Here is a 19,392-nt window from a genome sequence, read left to right as displayed (position 1 = left end):
ACACTTCACTTACAATCATATATATCATCCTCATTTATCCTCTGAAGTAATACCTGACGTGATTACCGGAGGCTAGACAGGAAATAAGAAATGCTTTTAAGCATATACTAAGCTCCGTGCGGCTTTGGACTACTTACGTTCTACCTCTGTAATGGAAGATAGGTTTGTTTAAGTTTAACTGCTAAGGCATCCAGAATTAGTATTGTCTTGTGTTGCGTCTGGGTAGTGGATTGCCTGGTCGTCGGGGTTGGGGATCGTTGTGGTTTCTTTGCGGCTTGGCTTCCCTTCTCCAGACGTCTGGTGACGCAGCGGGGCGGCATGTTCCGAGTGATGCCGAAAGGTTGGTATCGGGCATGTCGCTGTTACGAGGGGGGGGGGTTTCCTAGTCAGTCCTGGCTTGATCGACCAGGGTCGGTTTGGGTAGAACCCGACATAACCATATAGGGCACGTTGTGGTATCTGCAAGCATTTTGGTCTCCTCCTAAGTAAAGTTAAACAAATTAATCGCTAAATTAAAAATGCAATGTCGGGAAACAGATCGATTCGAATATTAAGTGCATTTACGATAAAAGCGAGCTTTAAATCATTCCTCTGAAATCTTAGTTGCAAAGTAAATTAATTTGAACATAACTATACCGTAAAGTTGGAGAATTTAAAAATAATTACCTCTTACGAGTACTTTCACCTATAATTCATTCTAAATAATAAAATTTTTAAAACGAATTAAGTTGTTAAAATTAGGAAATAGTATTTTAAGAGTCTTAAATCGCATAATTATATACGTTTTTTTTTTAAGTGGAATAAACGCTTCGATATAAATTAAATTTAACCGACTATTCCACTTAACACCAAGTTGACCTAAATATCACACGAGTGAATGACATCGGTTATCAACCGGATTAAAGATTTAGTAATAAAATTAATAATTAACCATAACTCCATTTAGTACTATAAATACTTTCATTGTTACCTTCCGTGCATATCGTACGTTAGAAATGATGATCAACATAACACGTCAAGGAAATACAGAATATTCAAATTCAAATTCTCTATTTCTACCAAAATTCACATGTACAATTATTATACACTGTTCTATAACTATATTCATAAATAAAAATATACAATATAATGCTAAAAAATTTACAATTGAAATACAAAAAAAAAAAAACAAATTTTAGTCATGCAAATTAGTAAAAAAGAAGTGACAAGTTACTTCATGAATTAAGAAAATTGTATTGAAGCACCTTCAGAACAATTCAAAGATCAGGTAGATGACAGGTTAAAAAATCAAAAAAAAATCAATAATAAAGTGAGTATTACTCCATAATTTATTGCAAAAATTCCTAACCATCACACCAATGTTCTTCCCACATCCCTAAATTCAACTCAAGCCTACCAAAAAAAAATCTCTATTATCAAATAGAAAAAGCCAAACTTTAAGCTCCTTCAAATTGATTAAACTTTCAATGTACAGGAGCAGTTTATTGAAAATTCTCGATGCGGTGCACGTAAAAAATCTTTTATAAACCTCAAAATTTGCTTGTGATATACAACTACCATATTCCTTGATTGCAACCTGGCCGAATAAACAAGGGTATTTGTAATTCTTTACTTTCCCCTAATGAATAAAATACGTATAACGCGGAAAATGAAAAGATGCCTAAGTGGAAGTATACCCACGTCTTTAAACAAACCCACCGGGTTGGTCTAGCGGTGAACGCGTCTTCCCAAATCAGCTGATTTGGAAGTCGAGAGTTCTAGCGTTCAAGTTCTAGTAAAGTCAGTTATTTTTATACTGATTTGAATACTAGATCGTGGATACCGGTGTTCTTGTAGTTGAGTTTAAATTAACCACACTTCTCAGGAATGGTCGAGCTGAGACTGTACAAGACGACTATACTTTATTTATACTCTTACATATCATCCTCATTCATCCTCTTAAGTAATATCAGAACGGTAATTATCGGAGGCTAAACAGGAAAAAAAAAAGGTCTTCAAATAGGGAAAACGTATGTTCAGACTCCTCACTCTATAGATCTGCCTATTTTTTTTTTTTTTTTGAGAAATAACAATTGATTTTATCGTTGAACAATAGGTAACACCCCACACACTTATCCAATGTTGCAATATACTATTTACCAAAGCGTAATATACCAATAAACTGGGCAAATAAATTTCAAAAATATATTTTTTGCAAAACCTTGTACACATGTATCCCGACCAAATTAATATACTCTTTCCAAGTACAGTTCTCATCGACATAAACAACCAGATATTTGTTAATAGAAAACTTTTCTATACTTATAATATGAATATAAATTTCATCATCCGTTCTATGAAGACAATTTTTACGCTTAAAATTAATAGTGCAAGAAGGTTCTTTTTTGTTTCTAAAATTAAAACGAATAAATTTAATTTTTGTACTCGATGCCATCCTATTAACCGCAAACCGTAGTTTTAAATCATTCTGCATTCTAAATCTAAGTTTATCAATATTTCTTGATGAACAACAACACAACGCTGTATCATCGACAAAACACGACAAAAGTTCAAATGGATTTCTTCAATAAAGATCATATTTTTATAATCATTCTATGGAATTATTAAATATAACGTTTACAACTACTATATTTTATAGGAAAAAATAATTTATTTTTTTATTTTTAACTATACACATAGAAGTATGATACTATAAAGTTATTTTTATAAATAAACTTCATTGTCAAGGCCAATCAAATTCATAACAACTAAATAAACCGCCCGAGAAAAACTTTTTAAGATTACAAGAGGATCAATGGCAGCTCGAGTATAGGCACTGTAGAACTGAAACACTCCTTATTTCCATTTGATATTATCGATAGCATTTAATATAATGTCTCCTTTTTTCTTTAATTCTTTCTTTATAATTGTACAATATATAATCCTTAAGCTTAATGTCAGTAGTCATCCCCCACTTTGTATGGAACAGAGTTCTTTGTATGCTTCAGAGTTCCAGCGGCGGGGTGTGTTTCTGTTATGCACATGCGCACATAGGAAGCTGCATGCGAAGCTGTGGGGGGTCGAGAGCACTGTCGCTTCCGTAGTGCCGATCCTGGCGTGCTGGTGGAAGGTAGTTTTTTTCTACTCCGCGTGTGTGTATGGAACGTTCCTTGTTCGTTCTTCTTTCTAGTTCAGTCGGTTGAAGGAATATGATAGCGGTTTAGTTGTGTTTTCAGTAGTGATCAGAAGATGGCGGAAAGAAAGGGCTTTTTGATTGGAAAATCTGCCCAAAAACACGCTGTAAGGGCGAAAGAGAAGGTAATTAGTTAAAACTAATTATGTATTTGTTTCTGTGAGTATAGAAATTTAAATTAAGTACAGTTAGACTATAGTGTTTTTAAGCGGACATTTTAAGTTATTTCCTAATAATACAAAAAAATATTATATAAAAAATATTTTAAGCACAATGTGCTTTAAAACCGTGTACCATATTCTAGAATGTGATAAAGTGTAGAATTAGATTATTATCCTGCTTCCAGTTATTCTATTTGATTCATATTTTTTTCCTTGGCCTTGAAAAGGCCCAGAAAAAAATTTCTGGAGCAGCACCCCTACTAACTTTAGCTACTAGCCGCCACTGAAGAGGAAAAATATTGGGTAAGGCGAATAAAAAAACTGTTTAGTTTTATCGGTCCATGTAAATGGTTAGTGGAATAAAAATTAAAACTTTTTCGTTTTTGCAGTTCTTTTGTAGAAATTTACGTCTATAATTTAAACGCGGAAAACCGGACTTGAAAAAACAGATATCACCTACGGAGCGACTATCAATTTGCTTACGGTTATAATGAACAGGTTGGTATATATCTATTAAATCAGCTATTTTTAAGTAATAAAATTTGCATAAATTTACCTATTGTATTCAAATATTTTCCTATTTCTTTTCTATATTGTCATCTTATACTTGGGAGTTTTATACTTTGGATCGGATAAAAGACCGAGTTCACTACTGATTTCATTAATTTTTCGTCGTTCATATTAACAGTAAATAAAGAGCAAATCACGTTAAAAGAAAGAAATTCGTGTTACGTCACAAAGAGCACGAATTTCAGTAGGATTATACTGTCAAAACTCTTCTAAAACACTCGTTGGAATAATTTATACAGTAACGGGATGTAGTGAATGACCCTGTTGATGAAGAGTTTCAGAAGTATATCGTTGGTGACGAGTCCGAAGCGGGTGTCGGACGAGACACGTGCATCGCAACGTTTCTCCGTGTTTTTAAAGAATACTTTTATCTGTTCGGTTAGTCAACGTCACTAGTCGGAACGTTTCATCTATAAACAAGACTTAAATACCAGTTGATCTAAAAGGAGATTATATCACGTACGATCTCCGACAATGATTTCCATTGCATATAGAATGTTTCGCGTAACTACGGTAATCAGACGTAAAGATATGATGTTCTGGTTTAATAAAAATAAGCATGAATGTTGTATCTACTAAATTTGGTATCGATGAGTATAAATATTTAAAAGAATAATTTTTTATGGAATGAAGAATTATACAAAAAATTCACGGTTTCAATAATTGTTAAAGATCACAAAAAAAATGTAGAAAATCACTTTAGAAAAAAATGTTGAACTGCAGGTTTTAAACGCATTAGATTTCGTTATTCATTAGCATTGCTAATAATTCCTTATCTTTTTCAAGATGTGGCTGTTATTAAAAATGTTATGTGAGGTAGCTGTTGAGGAACGGGGTCAAATTTGTACCTAAATTTTTTTATTAAAAATTTTGATTTTGTTTTTTTAACATTTTATAATTTAAATGTAATATAATTTTGATAAAAAAGTTATTTCGTTAAAAAGATCAATTAGGAAGCAAATACTTTTACTAAGAATTTTGATTTTTTTTCAATTATACTTTTAAAGGGCACATTTTTTAAAGCAAAGACGTCACTTGATCAAGGATTCAGACCCATATTTTCTTGCTTAACATTTTGATACTTTTTGCAATTGTATTCTAAATATTGCATAATTACATCATTAGTATTTAAAAACACTATAGCGTATTTCAAATAAAAATTTGTTAAGAGCGAACCCAGGAAAGTTGTATAAACCTTTTTTCGGTTTTTTTGTTCATCGGGTTAGATTTATCTCCACTGTTTGAATACAATGTTATAAATTGAAGATATTTTTATTTATTATCGCTTACACATTTTGTAATTTTAATAAAAAGTATTTTTTAAAACGGTTACAAGCGAAAATGATTTCTCAAATACGGTTTTAATAAAACCTTAATAAAAAAGTACTTTTTAATCTATTTTGAATTATTTTTTCAAAGCAGATAATTTTTCAATCTAGGGTAGATAGATTTTAAATAAGTAGTTTTCGTGTAGTATAAGAATTTTATAAAAAATTAAACTGTTATTTAACATTAAATATTAAAAACAATCCCCTGAATTGTAATTTAATCGAAATTTAAATTTTAAATTCAGGTTTATATATTATTAAAGAGATTTTTTGCTAAGAAGAACTTCCCACTGAGTTTCTGCCTTTCGTTTGATTACAATAAAAAAAAATTATTATTTCTCGAAATAATTTAAAAAAATCCTTTAATATCACATTAAAAAACACAAATATAAAGGATGTTTCTTCTTAATTATAATTTTTCATTAAAAAAAATTAAACTAAAAATTATCAGAACAAAACACTCATATCAGTAACTCCTAACTATAATTCATACATTTTTACGTACTTTTTAACTTCTGATTAATACTTTTTATATTATTTATAAATAATGAAAAATATATGCAATTTAGATATACAATAATATAAAATATTTAAAGAAACAAACCTGTAAATCGAAGCATGTTTTTAATACGACTTCTCTAGATATACTAATGGATTATCTCTTTTAATAAAAAGTTTATGTGACAGCACATACGTTTTCGTATTTGTACATCTGTCTAAACATGAGTTACTTACATAAAATTATTTGCATATACGATACAATAGTAACTTGTATAAACCTATAAGGTAACTCTTTCGCAATATTTAACGACTCGCAGCCAAGCAAAATAATGTTACAAGTGTAGTTGAAGAACAAAAACGAAAAAAAGTGATGATTGTAACATAGAAATTTAAATTTTAAATTCACCGCAAAGTTGATTATTGTTACCATAACATGAATAAAAAATGAATTAATATGAATACAATAACAAATTATTATTACGTAACTGGTTCTAGAAAAAAAAGAATGAATAAATCGAACATAATCCTACACTTTATTTCACTTAATTTAACGAGAATACATTAACAGATACAATCAATAAATAATAAATAAAAACCATTACAAAAATCCTTTTACTTCCGTACTCCAGAGAAAATTGAAATGTATTTTGATTAATAATTAAAAGAATAATAATTAGAATAAAAAATGAATTAAATAAATAATTAAAAAAAGGAAAATTTTAAGAAAACTCTTATTACGACATAAATGTAAAAATAAACAAAATATTTAACAATGCTCGGCTGATAAATTTTGCACATATATGCGTAGCACGAGAATGAAAAGAGATACTGGAATGAAATAAAGAATGAATAAAAGTATATATCTTAGCTACAAAATTCAGTATTTATTTTTCAGTATAATCCCCGTTTACACTGATACACTTTCCCCAATGTGTGACAAGTTTTTGCATTCCGTCACCGAAAACTTTTAGCAGTCTTTCTCGGATCCAAGTGAACTCACAGCTTCCTTCCTCATCATCGGCGGTACAGTGATTGCTTTTGAGAGCTCTCTCAAAAGAGAGAGATAAGGGAAGACGTGGAAGTCGCGCGAAGCCAAATTCGGCTAGTATGGCGGATGCAGTATAGGGTCAAAGTTCAGCTTGCGGAGAGCCATCAGAGAGTTTGCGCGGTACCCATCGTGTACAGATTTTACGATAATATGGCCTAATATTTATCGATATTATTTACGATTATTATGGCCTATATCTAGGCCATAGATATATCTAACTGAATAGCGATGCGTTGCTGGGTGATTCGCCAGTCACTTTGAAGCAAATTGTCCACTTCCTTTCGACGTTTCTCGTCAGTCACAGAAACTGGTCGTCCGCTGCTATATGCGTCCTCAATTGACGCTTTACCAGCTTCACATTAGCGAAAATTCAACGCCTACCTATTCACAGTACTGTCAACAGTTTCACTACCGTAAACCGCTTTTAAATGAAGAAAAATATTCATAGGATTCACATTTTCTGCTGTTAAAAATCCGATCACTGCGCGCTGTTTTAATCTTATTGACATATTGGCCGTACTCGACTCCATTTTAACTGCTACTGAAAACAAACCGGTAAACGGATTTCAACGCATTATCACAGGTTTGTAGAGGGGGATTTTAGCTATCATGTACCGTCACACCCAATTCTATAGTACCTTGTCTCCGTGTAGCACGCTAGTGTACAAAATTTATCAGCTGGGCATTGTAATATCAAATGAAGAAATTTACCAGAAATTTAAAAAAATAATGTAATCTATAAGAAAAAGAGAATTAGGCTTTTACAGATAGTTAAAAAAGAAAATGAAGAACAAAAAATTTAAAAAAAATCTTTCTAAATAAAAAACTAAAAATGACTGATTTCAAGAAATATACAAATATAAATGTAAATTAGAGTTCTAAAGGAATTTAAATATTAAAGAAGAAGAAATTATGAAATTTTGAAATCTTCCAGAAATATAATTAAGTTTCATGAGTTTTAAAAAAAAAACAAGAAGAAAAAGTGAAACAAAATTTTCCCAAAAAGTGGAACGTAACTTCATTTTTACTAATAAACTTCGTTTTTTGACTAACTTGTCAAAAAATGAAAGAATACTGTCAGAAAAGGAAACAAAATGCAAAGTAAAGCTGTTTTTTAATGCAATCCATAGATGGTCCAATCGAAATTAAAAAAAAATAAATAAAGATCAATAAAATCTCAATTTCTTTTCAAATGATCCAAAAAGTATATAAGATTTTATTTATTTTTTTTTAAAGTTCGTGTCAGTATACAGAGTGCCCCACAAAGAAACGGAGAAACTTTCAGGACATGTTCTACTGATGAAAATAATGAAAAAAGTTCATAAACATAGGTCTGGAAACGCTTTATATTCGAGTTACGGCTAGCGAAATATATCACCCGAATTTCATTTCTTTCAGTAAAATGAAGCCCTACTGTAATTTTTGAGATGCAAAATTAAGGAATAAAGTTGATAGGTTTTTATGTAATTTGAGCTGAGAAATAGGATAAAACAAGTTCCAAAACTGTAACACCAGTAGTTTTTAAGATACACTTTCTTTATGATAATTTACACACAGAACAGATTAAAACGAAGTACACAATTTTCATTGTTAACTACCTGTTAGTATTACCAACCTATACAATAACATTTTTTTATATATTTCTGAACTAACATACATTTTAATTTAGTATTTACGTAATTATTTCGTTTTACCTGCGTAAATTATTGAATATACACAGCTAAAATATTGCATTATAAATTTTGTATCTCTTTTAAAATTACTTTCAGTAATTAGCCGTTTTTGTTTTTAAAAAAAATTTTTATTAGGTAAAGAAAAAAATAATACGAATTTCAGTTTAAATTTAGTCTGTTTTGCTTTAATAAAAAACTGATTTTTAAAAGTTTTTATTTTTTTTTTTTAATTGGCTGAATTTACATTAATTCTCTTAGAATTAAATTCTCTACTAGTTTTTTTTGGCCAAATATTCCGCATTTATTAAATATATAATAATGCTACTGTTTTACCAACTTAAAAAAAAATTGTTTTTCGACAACGAATTTTGTGTTTTATCTTTTTGTGTTAGATAACCTAAAAAATAATGGAGTTACAGTTCCTGGAACTGTTTTCTCTTATTTCTCAGCTTAAATTACATAAGATACCACCAACTTTACTCCTTAATTGGGTCCCAAAAATTACAGTAGGGCTTCTTTTTATTAGAGAGCTGAATTCCGAGTGAAATCTTCCACTAGCGGTAACTCGAAAACAAAACGTTTCCAGACTTATATTTATATGAATTTTTATAATTATTTTCATTAGTAGAACATATCCTGAAAGTTTCTCCGTTTCTTTGTAAGACACTGTAGTTTGTTTTTTCGACATCAAGTATTCTGAATAAAGCAGAATGGTTATTGCTCTGTGATTGATAACTGTGTTGTTTGCGTATGATATCTAAAGTTATGAATGTACATAGTATTATATAAATATATAAGAGGTGGCATTACATTTTTTTTTTTTTTTTCATTAATATCGACAACACCTATAAAATCATACACGTAAAAAAATTGGTTTCTTCTTTGTAAGCTATCGCTTTGACGATAAAAAATATGTATTTCATAATTTACAGACTACAAGCAGATTCTATTCAAAATTAATTATCAGTTCACAGAAAAAATAATGAAAATATTAACAAAAGTAACTAAAATATATTTTAATAACATTCAAAAAATCAAATTAACAAATATGAAAATTGAATGACCTGCCTAACAGAGTTAAGACTGAGTAGGTATTATTTTATGTTAAGAGGATTCATTAATTTTTTCTTGATACTAGTCTGTTTAGGGTTGTAACATATTTAAAACAATAGTAGTTCAAAAACACCAACCAGACTTGCTTGTTTTAAAAATAATGATGTTAATTATTCAATTAATTACAACGGTAAGCGATATGAAGGTGTACGTGAAATGTGATTAAATTTAATACGCCTGTAATATTGTTATACAACAGTACACTTGAATCTGTGAGAAAATCAACAAAAAACTATTTCATTTTCTCTTTTCCTAGTAAAATTGGCATGGGTTGATTACCACTTTTAAGAATGGCTCTAACATTTCGTGAAGTGACTGCTGTCTCACGTTTTGTCATCAACGATCGATTGATTATGTAACACTAAGCCAAATTATTATGAATAAATAATTCAAAACAAATCTACATTTGAACCGATGAAAACCATTTCTTGAGAAAAATAATGGGCTTTAAATTAGATAAATAAATAAATAAACTTGTTAATGTCTTCGTGGAAAGTTAAACTTCTGTGTTGTAAGTTAAACTTAGCATTAAGGAAGAGATTAATGAAATGTTTTATTTGGAGTGTGATGATTTATGGAGGTAAATATGGACGATGAGAAAGGCAAACAGAAAACGATTTGAGACTTTTGAGATGGGGTGTGGAGGAGAATGATAAATGTCAGATGGCAAGACCATGTAACAAATGAAGAAGTATTAAGGATAATTGGAGAGACAAGGAAAATGCTAAATGTGATTTAATATGTATGAGGAGAAGGTGGAAGGATAGAAGACTTGGTAAATGGAAGGAAAGGAAGAGGAAGGAAGCGATTTCAAATGATGAATAGGATTAAGGAAGTGGGAAAATATGCGGAAACAAAGAGATTAGCAAAGGATAGAACAAGGTAAAGAGCAGTAGCCATGCAGGACCTGCCCTAATGGCAGAACACTATAAATGAATTAATGTCTCCGTAAAGGTGAAGTTCCTGGTTTAAATTATATAAATTTTTCTACACACTACCAATTTTTAAGTCGTTTTTCTAGTATGTTGGCATTACGAAGATATCTGGCCGTAAAAAACGATCAAATTGTTCCTTTTGAGCACCAGAACAAGTGCGATGAGCAGGAATAATAATAATAATAATCGTATCTCACAGTCAGAAGTCATATGATTTTTTTTCTGTCGATTAATTTTATTCGTAAAATATGTATTGATATAATTTATTGTAAATCTTGACTGTATTGTGAAGTTTTCGAAAAAAAAAAGATTCCTTCATATTTATTAAATTTAAAATTTATAATTGAGATTATTTTCACTATTATGAAAGATTTCTTTATTTATTTCAATAGAATATTATGACAATTGAATAAACCAAAGAAATAAACATAAAATCAATGTTTGATTTTATGCACTTCGCAAACATATTACTATAATCTACAAAAAACCGGTTTTTTTTAATAAAAAAAAAAAAATTGCGGAGATTATCAAAATACAGATTATTTGAAATAGAAGTATACAGCAACACACTATGATTATAATTTTAGTCATTAAAAATACCTAACCATATGTACAGGAAAATCTTTGTTTATGGCTACTTTGGAAGGTATCATGAGGATTCTCGTCGCTCCAGATACGCTAGTTTTTATAGTTTTCAACACATTTTTGTTGAAAGAAGGTTCATTTTTACATTGTTAACATGATCAGCAATAATAGTCGCTGTGTAAAATTATTCAAAAGTGAAAAATTATGAGTCAATCGTTTTATTATTATGTAATATTAAATTTTATTGTGAGAATATTATTACTTAATTTGAGATAATAATTTACAATACTAGAATTAATAATAAATAAAAACAATTAATATTTAATCGAATTGATCGTAAAGTGGAGGACATGAAAACAGACACAAAATTACAACATGAATTTTCTTCCATAACTCGGCTATTTGTTCACCGATTTTAAATAATAAAATGTCATTTTGTTCAAAATAAGAGGCATAATATTTTATCGATAACATACATTTTGATGAATCTTATATTTATAGAGATATAACGAATTGAAAAAATAAACATGGCCTCCATTTTGTAATTTTTAAAGGTATTTAAGTGCTGATTTTTTGCTAATTTTAAAACTTTATTACAAAGACGCTTAACAAATATTAATGTGATTACTCTATCCGAACTTGAGATATAAATTTTTATATAAAAATAACAAAATGGCTGACAGGGGGAGAACGGAGAACGAAGGAGAAATAGCCATTTTTCCTAAGGATATTTTTTATTTAGTTTTACAAGTAGATTTAAAAAAAGTATAGACAGCTCACCATTTTAGAAACAATCTGTGAGTGTGTGTGTGTGTGTGCATATACATATATATATATATACATTTACGCACAGTAACAGCTACATAGACTATTATTATAACCCTGGATCTCTTCGTTCGGAAGATGGAGGAGAATGTACAAGAAAGCAATTAAGGTGGATGCGGATGCATCGCTTATGCACAGGAAACTGGAGGTCTTGAATTCCTTACCGGTAACGGGTGTTTTAAAGCATACCTGTTTGCGTAAGCGTTGAGACCCTCTACGGAATGTGACTATTGCGTGGAGGTGTCCACCTCCCCGCAGAACATACGTTGTTCATGTGCGATTGTTTCCAGTAAAAGAAAGCCGTAGACAATTCAGCGGATTTTTCCAGGTAACATCATGGGGTATATGCTATAGACCGAACGGGGGTGGCATGCGGCGTCCACGATGTCGGTCATGATTATCCGTACGAAGATGGAGGAAAATGTTTAGGGGTAAATAATTCCCCTGAATCTCCCTTGAGACTGTAATATTCATACACCAATGTCCCCAAGGTGGAGAAACCGAAAAAAGACTATTATTGTAGGCGAAATAATACGCAGTGTAGGAAATTGTAAATTAGTGGTTAAGAAATGCGCGTACATTAACAATTTTTAATTTTCTTATATCAGTCTCATGAGAACTTTGAGCCAAAGTTTCGTGTCTTTACGTAGCGGTATATAACTACTATAAGTGAATATTTTTAGAAACAGGTATAGTCTGTTAAAAGGTTTATACCTTCTTCCAGCATCTTCCTAAGTAACTTTATTTGGTGCAACTACAATATTCATTATTGAGTTTTGTTTAAATATCCGTCTGTTGTTGGTATAATCCGCTTGTATAAAATATTTTTTTCATCGGAAGACTTCTTAATATGAAAAATATTAAAAATAAAATATGCCTTCAAATATTAATAGAAAATGATAATAAAAACACTTATATTTAAATATTTTATTTTAAATTTATTCAATAATATAATAAATAAAATATATTATTAAAAAAAAAACGAATCGCATCGCAATATTTTGAAATAAAAAAAAGAAAAGAAAAAACTTTAAATTCTTTGATCTGTTTCGAATGTAATGAATTAAACATTTTTACTACTCGAACATAAAGAATCGCTTAGTTACATATTAGATGACACGATAAATACGCTGATCATGTTTAAAAATACAGATATATTCAAAACAAAGAAACAGCTAATTCAATAAAAATGTCCTTTCTCAAGACTTTTAAGGAAAACTTAAACTTTGTTTCTAGCGATTATTGCAACATTAATACAACATCATTCGTCTTACAGATCAAATTAGGTACAAGTAAATAAAATTAGAAAGCATTACCTTTAACAGAAACACATTATATAAATTTATAAATCTGATATAGGCTATTAGGCATGACATATTAAAACACGGTCAAATATAATCAGTGTAGATAAAAGAAGAAGAAAAAAACAATAGAATGAACGTTAATCGAATTTAACCTTTACAAATTGCAGCAACATTGTAATGTATGAACACTGGAAAAAAAGTGTATATAATAGGCATTAATATATTACCAAATCTATATACAACAGAATGTGTACTACTACTACTACACACACACACACACACACACGTGCGCATGTGTGTGTACGGTAGAATGTCCTTCACATACGAGACAGAATGTAGAAAAAAATTGGTGGTAAAATTCTGAATTATTTTTATCAGTTTAATTATTGAATGTTAAGAACGGTTTCAGGCGTGAACTTGTACAGACAACTCCGTAAAAGAGTGAAGAGTGTCACGTAAGCCGTGACAATACTCCTCTCATGTATCGTCATTTTTCATTTTTACACGACTTCCAAATTGAAGTGTAACGTATTTACAGTGTATGTACGTTTGTATATATGTATGTTTGTTTACTCCATCGTAACAGCCTAACGGCTGAACCGATTTTGATGTACGACCCCGCTTTGAAATCCTTAAATTACCGGAAGTGTCATAGGATATATGATCACGGGAAACACTTGATTTGTTTGTTATATGTGCTTACATTTTTAATTTGAATGACCATCTAGCGGAAAAAATTGAACTAACAACTATATAATAAATATTTATTATTAAATTTAAATTAAAAATTAACATTTTTATCAATATTTAAATTAATTATTTATATAATCACTGGTCAACATGATTTTTGACTCACGAGTTTTTTTTTTTACGTTTTCAAATACGTATTCGAAATTTCTCCATCATCCACAGTTTTTTGTTATTTTAATTTTGTTTAAATATTTCAAAACGTTTTCTTGTCCACTTGTCCATTGTCAAGTAAAAGATCCTAGAAACGACTGGTCCGGCAACTAACACAACCTCACAAGAACACGAACGAAGAAGATGGCGTCCAAAAGCCAGCTCATCAATATGGCTGGTATTAAAATCATATTTCTATTAAAATCTATTAAATTCTGTAGCAACTCACTCCTAAAGCCTATTTAAAAAATAAAAACATCAAAATCTTCAGAAAAATATTCTCTACATACTAATGTTTATTTTCTTTAATGAATATTTGTAAAATACTTAATATTCTCACAAACATGAGGATACGGACGCATCGAGAGTCCAGGGACCCCCTGGCTAGACGGTCGGGCGAGCGAAGCAAGCTCTAATTAGTATATACAAATTTAAAAAAATTGAAAAATCTAACAGGTAAATGAATCGTTTTTAAATAACTCGCATCTCAACGCTTCATTCTGAACGATTCAGAAACCTCGTATCTCATAGGTGCGAAGTTGTCTTACTAATATTTTAACACCACTGCCCAAAAAGGAATGTATTGTATTTAGGATGTATGTTTGTTTCACAGTAGCAGCTCAACGACTGAATTGATTGTCACCCACATGCTCATTAATTGTCCTATATTAAAGAGCAATGGTCGTCAGCAATGTTTTTTTTTGGCAGTCTTGTTTTTTAACTTTTAATATTTAATGTTATCTTTTAATTTTTTTTTTAACCTCCGAAACCACCATTAGGTGCTTCCGAGGATGAGATGAATGATTTGTAGCGTGTGTGTAAATGCCATGGCTGACCGGGATATTTATCTCTTGTCTGATATAAATCGTTCATGCAATCATATACGTACGAGTATTATAAAATATTTAAAGCCAACGATTACCAAAAACGTAATTTAGAAAACTAATAATATTTTTTGTATTTTATTTATCATTAGCCGACAAAAAAAAGATTAGCGAATAATATAGTCTATATACTGTACATAAGTTTCTGGAATATTCCGAACGTATATCCTTGTCTAACTTCATTTTATACAGTATTCGTTTAATTTATTCAAGGACCTCACTAAAAATTAGCTCGATTTTTAATGAAACACTGCAAGACAGAAATCTCTTCAGAACGGATTACTAACTCGGTCTCGTCAGATTCCGTTTTGGGGGAAAAAAAAAAAAAAAAAAACTGCATAAAAAATTATCGTAATACGAGTGTATTACGATACACTCGTAATACACTCGAGTATTACGAGTGTATTAACAAAACATGCAGTTATGAAACAACGGAAATAAAAAATTTTTTTAAAGTATGAACAATAATTATTTATTGAAAAAAATAGCACAGTAATACATTGAGAATTATTTATAATTACGTTTAAGTGGTAGTTTTGTGAATGTCTGTGTGTGCGTGTATATCCGAATACGCACGCGTATAAATGTTTATATGTATGTATGCAGTATAAAATGTAGTGATGGGAAAGAATTTACTTGGTTTAATTGAATTGAAAGAAGAGATACAGGCAGGAAAGGGGAGTAAGCGGGGAGGGAAGTTACGATGGTAGTTTAAAATATTATATACTTCACCGTATATATAGTAAGGTATGGTTAACTATAGAGAGGAAGCAAGGTCATTGGCCGGGTATACAATCATAAGAACACACATACATACAAAGAAGGGGTAATTAATGATGAAGTGTTAGATAAGTTCAACCAGAAGCCAAACTCGAGCAAGCTACAAGAAATACTTATTAAATATTTATTCTCTGTACTGAATCGCTCACTCGATACATGAATGTATCTGCTAAATATACGAGCCTCTATATGATATTATCGTAATGGAAGTAAGAAATCTACAGATAACTTAATCTAAATTCGAAGCACTAATAGTTAAAACGTTAGTGATGGCCGATTTTTACAGTGAAAATTATCCAGCTAAAAGAGTTCCTTTTTCTTTTTTTATCTTAGTTTCCAATATTCATAACCGAATTTTGGAATATACTTTACCTTTATGACTGTTATTTTTATGCGTACCTTTTGACTAAGATTAATTATAATTAATTAATCATTAGTTTTTTTTAATTTATTGATTCAGATAAAAATTCTGGTTCTTTACTTGTAATCATCATAAATATCAACTTTCTTTTAGATCCAAGTAAAATCTTTACGTTGATATCGTAAATACAAAGAATATTAATTAAAGCAGCAAACATTTAGGTTATACGAAAGATTTAAATTAAATTGTGTTTAAAAAATGGTTGGTAACATACAGATACTTTAAAAGTGTTACAACTATACGAAAGATTAGAGCATATAAGACTAGGGCATATCACCATAGTTATCTTTAAAGAATTTTTTTTCTTCGTAATGAAATTATTTTTGCTCATTTTTTTTTTAGATTATGAATTTATTTTATTTTATTTCAATGTATACTTAAATAATTTTAAATTCTGATTCTATTTATTTTTATTTAGTTAAATATTGTATTTTGAATTAGTCTTTTATTAATCATCCAATATGAATGAACTCGCGGGTAGCGCTCAAGGTTTCTTTTGCTACCTGCGTCAAGGACAAATATGTTGAATAAAATTGTATATGTAATTTTTAATTGACAATTAATAAATATTATTATTATTTAGTGTTACGTGACAGAACCACTTTTCTGTTGGAAACAACACTGCTTCCTCTTAAATTGGGAGGGGGGGGAGAAATTAGAAAATATGCCAATTGAATAGCTATAAAATAGTGTTTTCCTTGCTGGGAATTTAAAAAAATTAAAATTTCAAGATGTTTCTACTTACTGAGTTCTTAATGAAACAAGAAAGAGAAGTATTAATATAAATTTAAAAAAAAAATTCAGAATTACAACAGGGCTTTTCATTGGTTTTAACTATAAGTTTTTATCTTTCCTTTCACTATAAACAAATAATCACCAACTGAGTTTTTAAATTCGAGTAGCAATACACATCCGGTACCGAATGTCAAAAAAAGAACTCCAGAGTTTCAAAAACGAATTTAGTTTTTATTTTTCACCACGCAATACTGTTTTATACGTCATCTAGAAGCGACAACAATTAAGTTTCATTTTAGTTTATACATTCTCCGTCAGATGCACAGGCCAAGCTGTTATAAGCCCGGGTTTCAGTACTGTAGTGTCACCACAAGATAAAATACAATGCCCGCACCGATTCGCAGAAACAAAATCAGCACTGTTGAACAAAGACATTTCACGCTATTCTATTCTACAAATTCTCCAAGTGACAAACGTGAACAGTTTTTGGAAACCGGAAGCGTTTTGAAAGGACACCATCTGGCAAGCTTAAGCCAAGTGCTGAAAACACAGAAAAGATTCAATTATCTTACCAAAAAGTTCAGTTCGTAATGTTATTCATCGACTAAATATTCCTTAAAAGCGACTATTCATGATGCTGTTTGCAAGCGATTGAAACTTCGTGCTTATAAATTGTAGCTACTCTGTGAAATTAAACTTTACGATAAGCCACAAAGAGTTCAATTTGTAACCATTTCATCTCTGCTGATTAAAACTATTTGTAGTAGTTTTATTTCTATTTCCTGTTTTAAGTAGTTTTTTAAGTACATTTGATTTTCATGAAATCGTGAATCGCCATAATTGCCGAATATGGGAATCACAAAAAACCACACGAGTCGGTGGAATTCATTCATAATTGAATATCTGTTGTAGTATCATGCATAATTGAATTTTTGAACCATTTTTTCTCATGAGCTGATTATTACAGACATAGTGTACTCGGACAGGTTAGTGAACATTATGTTTCCCCAGATTGAAAATATGGACATGGTAATTTTCCTACAGGATGGAGCCCCTCCATATTGTCGCGTGTTCGCGTTTCGATAAGGATATTGAAAGACTATCAAACGTAAAAATTTCTTACAAATACATTTTATTACACTAAAGACATACAAACAAAATAAATCATAATGAAAATAATAATAATAATGATGACAATGAAAATAAGTATATATAACACACCAAATAATAATTCAAATAAAAAGGACAAGATCTGTTTAATGACAGTTAAATTATAAAAACCAGAATACATTCCAATTTATTAAATACACTATAATGACCGCTAGAACCTATTATGGCATTAACAACAAGATAGCATTAGAAAAGTCTAAGGTTCATAAAACCCACTTTCTCCAAACATTATTACTTTAACTGTTTACAATGAAACTACCCTACACTTTATTAATGAGTAATCTACTCATTCACTATTTACTAACAACTTACCGAACAACTTCTTGTTATCAACCACTGTCCAAAATGGAATACTCATGACGTAATCTTCACTTGTTACCACACACTAATTGAAATCCCTGTTTTCACGACTGCACAGAACACAGCCTCGCAGAACTGCTGACCCTGAACGCTGATCTCCGGTCGAATTTATACTTCCTGGCCTGCATAACCACAACTCGACTCGTCCCTTTAATTGTTGAAGCGTAATAATTTTCACTGTATGCGCCTTTACGTTTTTCTATAAGTTATGTTGCCGGTCCGGTAACCCTTATGGTTGAACAAGAGCTTTTGGAGGTGTCATTGTCAGTTTTACAAAGAACAGATTGTTAAACAGACGTTGTTTGAAGGAAAGAACCCTTTTAGTTCCTTATAAATTCTTCTTTATTTTCCCTTTCTCTCTTCCTAATGGAAGAAACCTGTTAACCTGATCCTTTATAATAGTCTTTTAACAATATCATGCAGAAGTCGTGCTGACTTAAATGATAGGTTCGCAGAATCTGCATAGGAAGAGAAGCTTCCATATTGGCCACCGCGAAATCCTGATTTGAAGTCGATGAATTTCTTTTTTTTTGGACTACGTAAAAAAAAAAAAGCATCGTACAACAAGAAAAAATGCAGTTACCTGATCACCTGCGCTGAAGAATAACAGCAGCCATGGAAGTGATTATTGCATAAATGCTCGCCAGAATGTGGAATGAAGTGTATTATGGTTCAATGTCATCAGAGCTATAAACGAGACTCATTTTGAGTTACTTAAAGAGATAAAAATAAACTTTAGACTTTCATATAATAAAACATATACATTCATAATTCTAAATATAATGGTAAATTTATTTTACAACTGCTGAGTTATTTTCCGGACACCCGGTACGTTAGCTTGATCAATAACTGATCGAAAGTGGAACGTATTCATCGAACTGATATTTTCTGATCGTCTAAAATGAAGCAATGTACTTAGTACGGTCA

General features: G+C 30.4%; 2 protein-coding genes across 3 annotated transcripts in view; one reads left to right on the top strand and one right to left on the bottom strand.

Moving 5' to 3' along the window:
- mwh (multiple wing hairs) overlaps positions 1-19,392 on the bottom strand; it is a 428,096-nt gene that overhangs the window by 280,915 nt on the left and 127,789 nt on the right. The window contains exon 1 of one of the 2 annotated variants that reach the window (XM_075375788.1): positions 5,836-5,863. The exons of the other annotated variant lie outside the window; for it this stretch is intronic. Within the exon in view, the coding sequence (XP_075231903.1) occupies positions 5,836-5,851 (16 nt within the window). The 5' untranslated portion in view covers positions 5,852-5,863. Of the gene's footprint in view, positions 1-5,835; positions 5,864-19,392 lie in introns of those variants that run through there. 2 annotated transcript variants of the gene reach the window in all.
- LOC142330499 (multiple inositol polyphosphate phosphatase 1-like) overlaps positions 4,190-19,392 on the top strand; it is a 461,575-nt gene continuing 446,372 nt past the window's right edge. The window contains exon 1 of the mRNA XM_075375796.1: positions 4,190-4,193. The gene's annotated coding sequence lies outside the window, so the exon portion shown is untranslated. The remainder of the gene's footprint in view (positions 4,194-19,392) is intronic.

Source organism: Lycorma delicatula, chromosome 9 (assembly GCF_047948215.1).
Source record: "Lycorma delicatula isolate Av1 chromosome 9, ASM4794821v1, whole genome shotgun sequence".
Classification (NCBI taxonomy): Eukaryota; Metazoa; Arthropoda; class Insecta; order Hemiptera; family Fulgoridae; genus Lycorma; species Lycorma delicatula.
The sequence above is the reverse complement of the archived record's forward strand: the minus strand, read 5'-3'. Positions and strand labels throughout refer to the sequence as shown.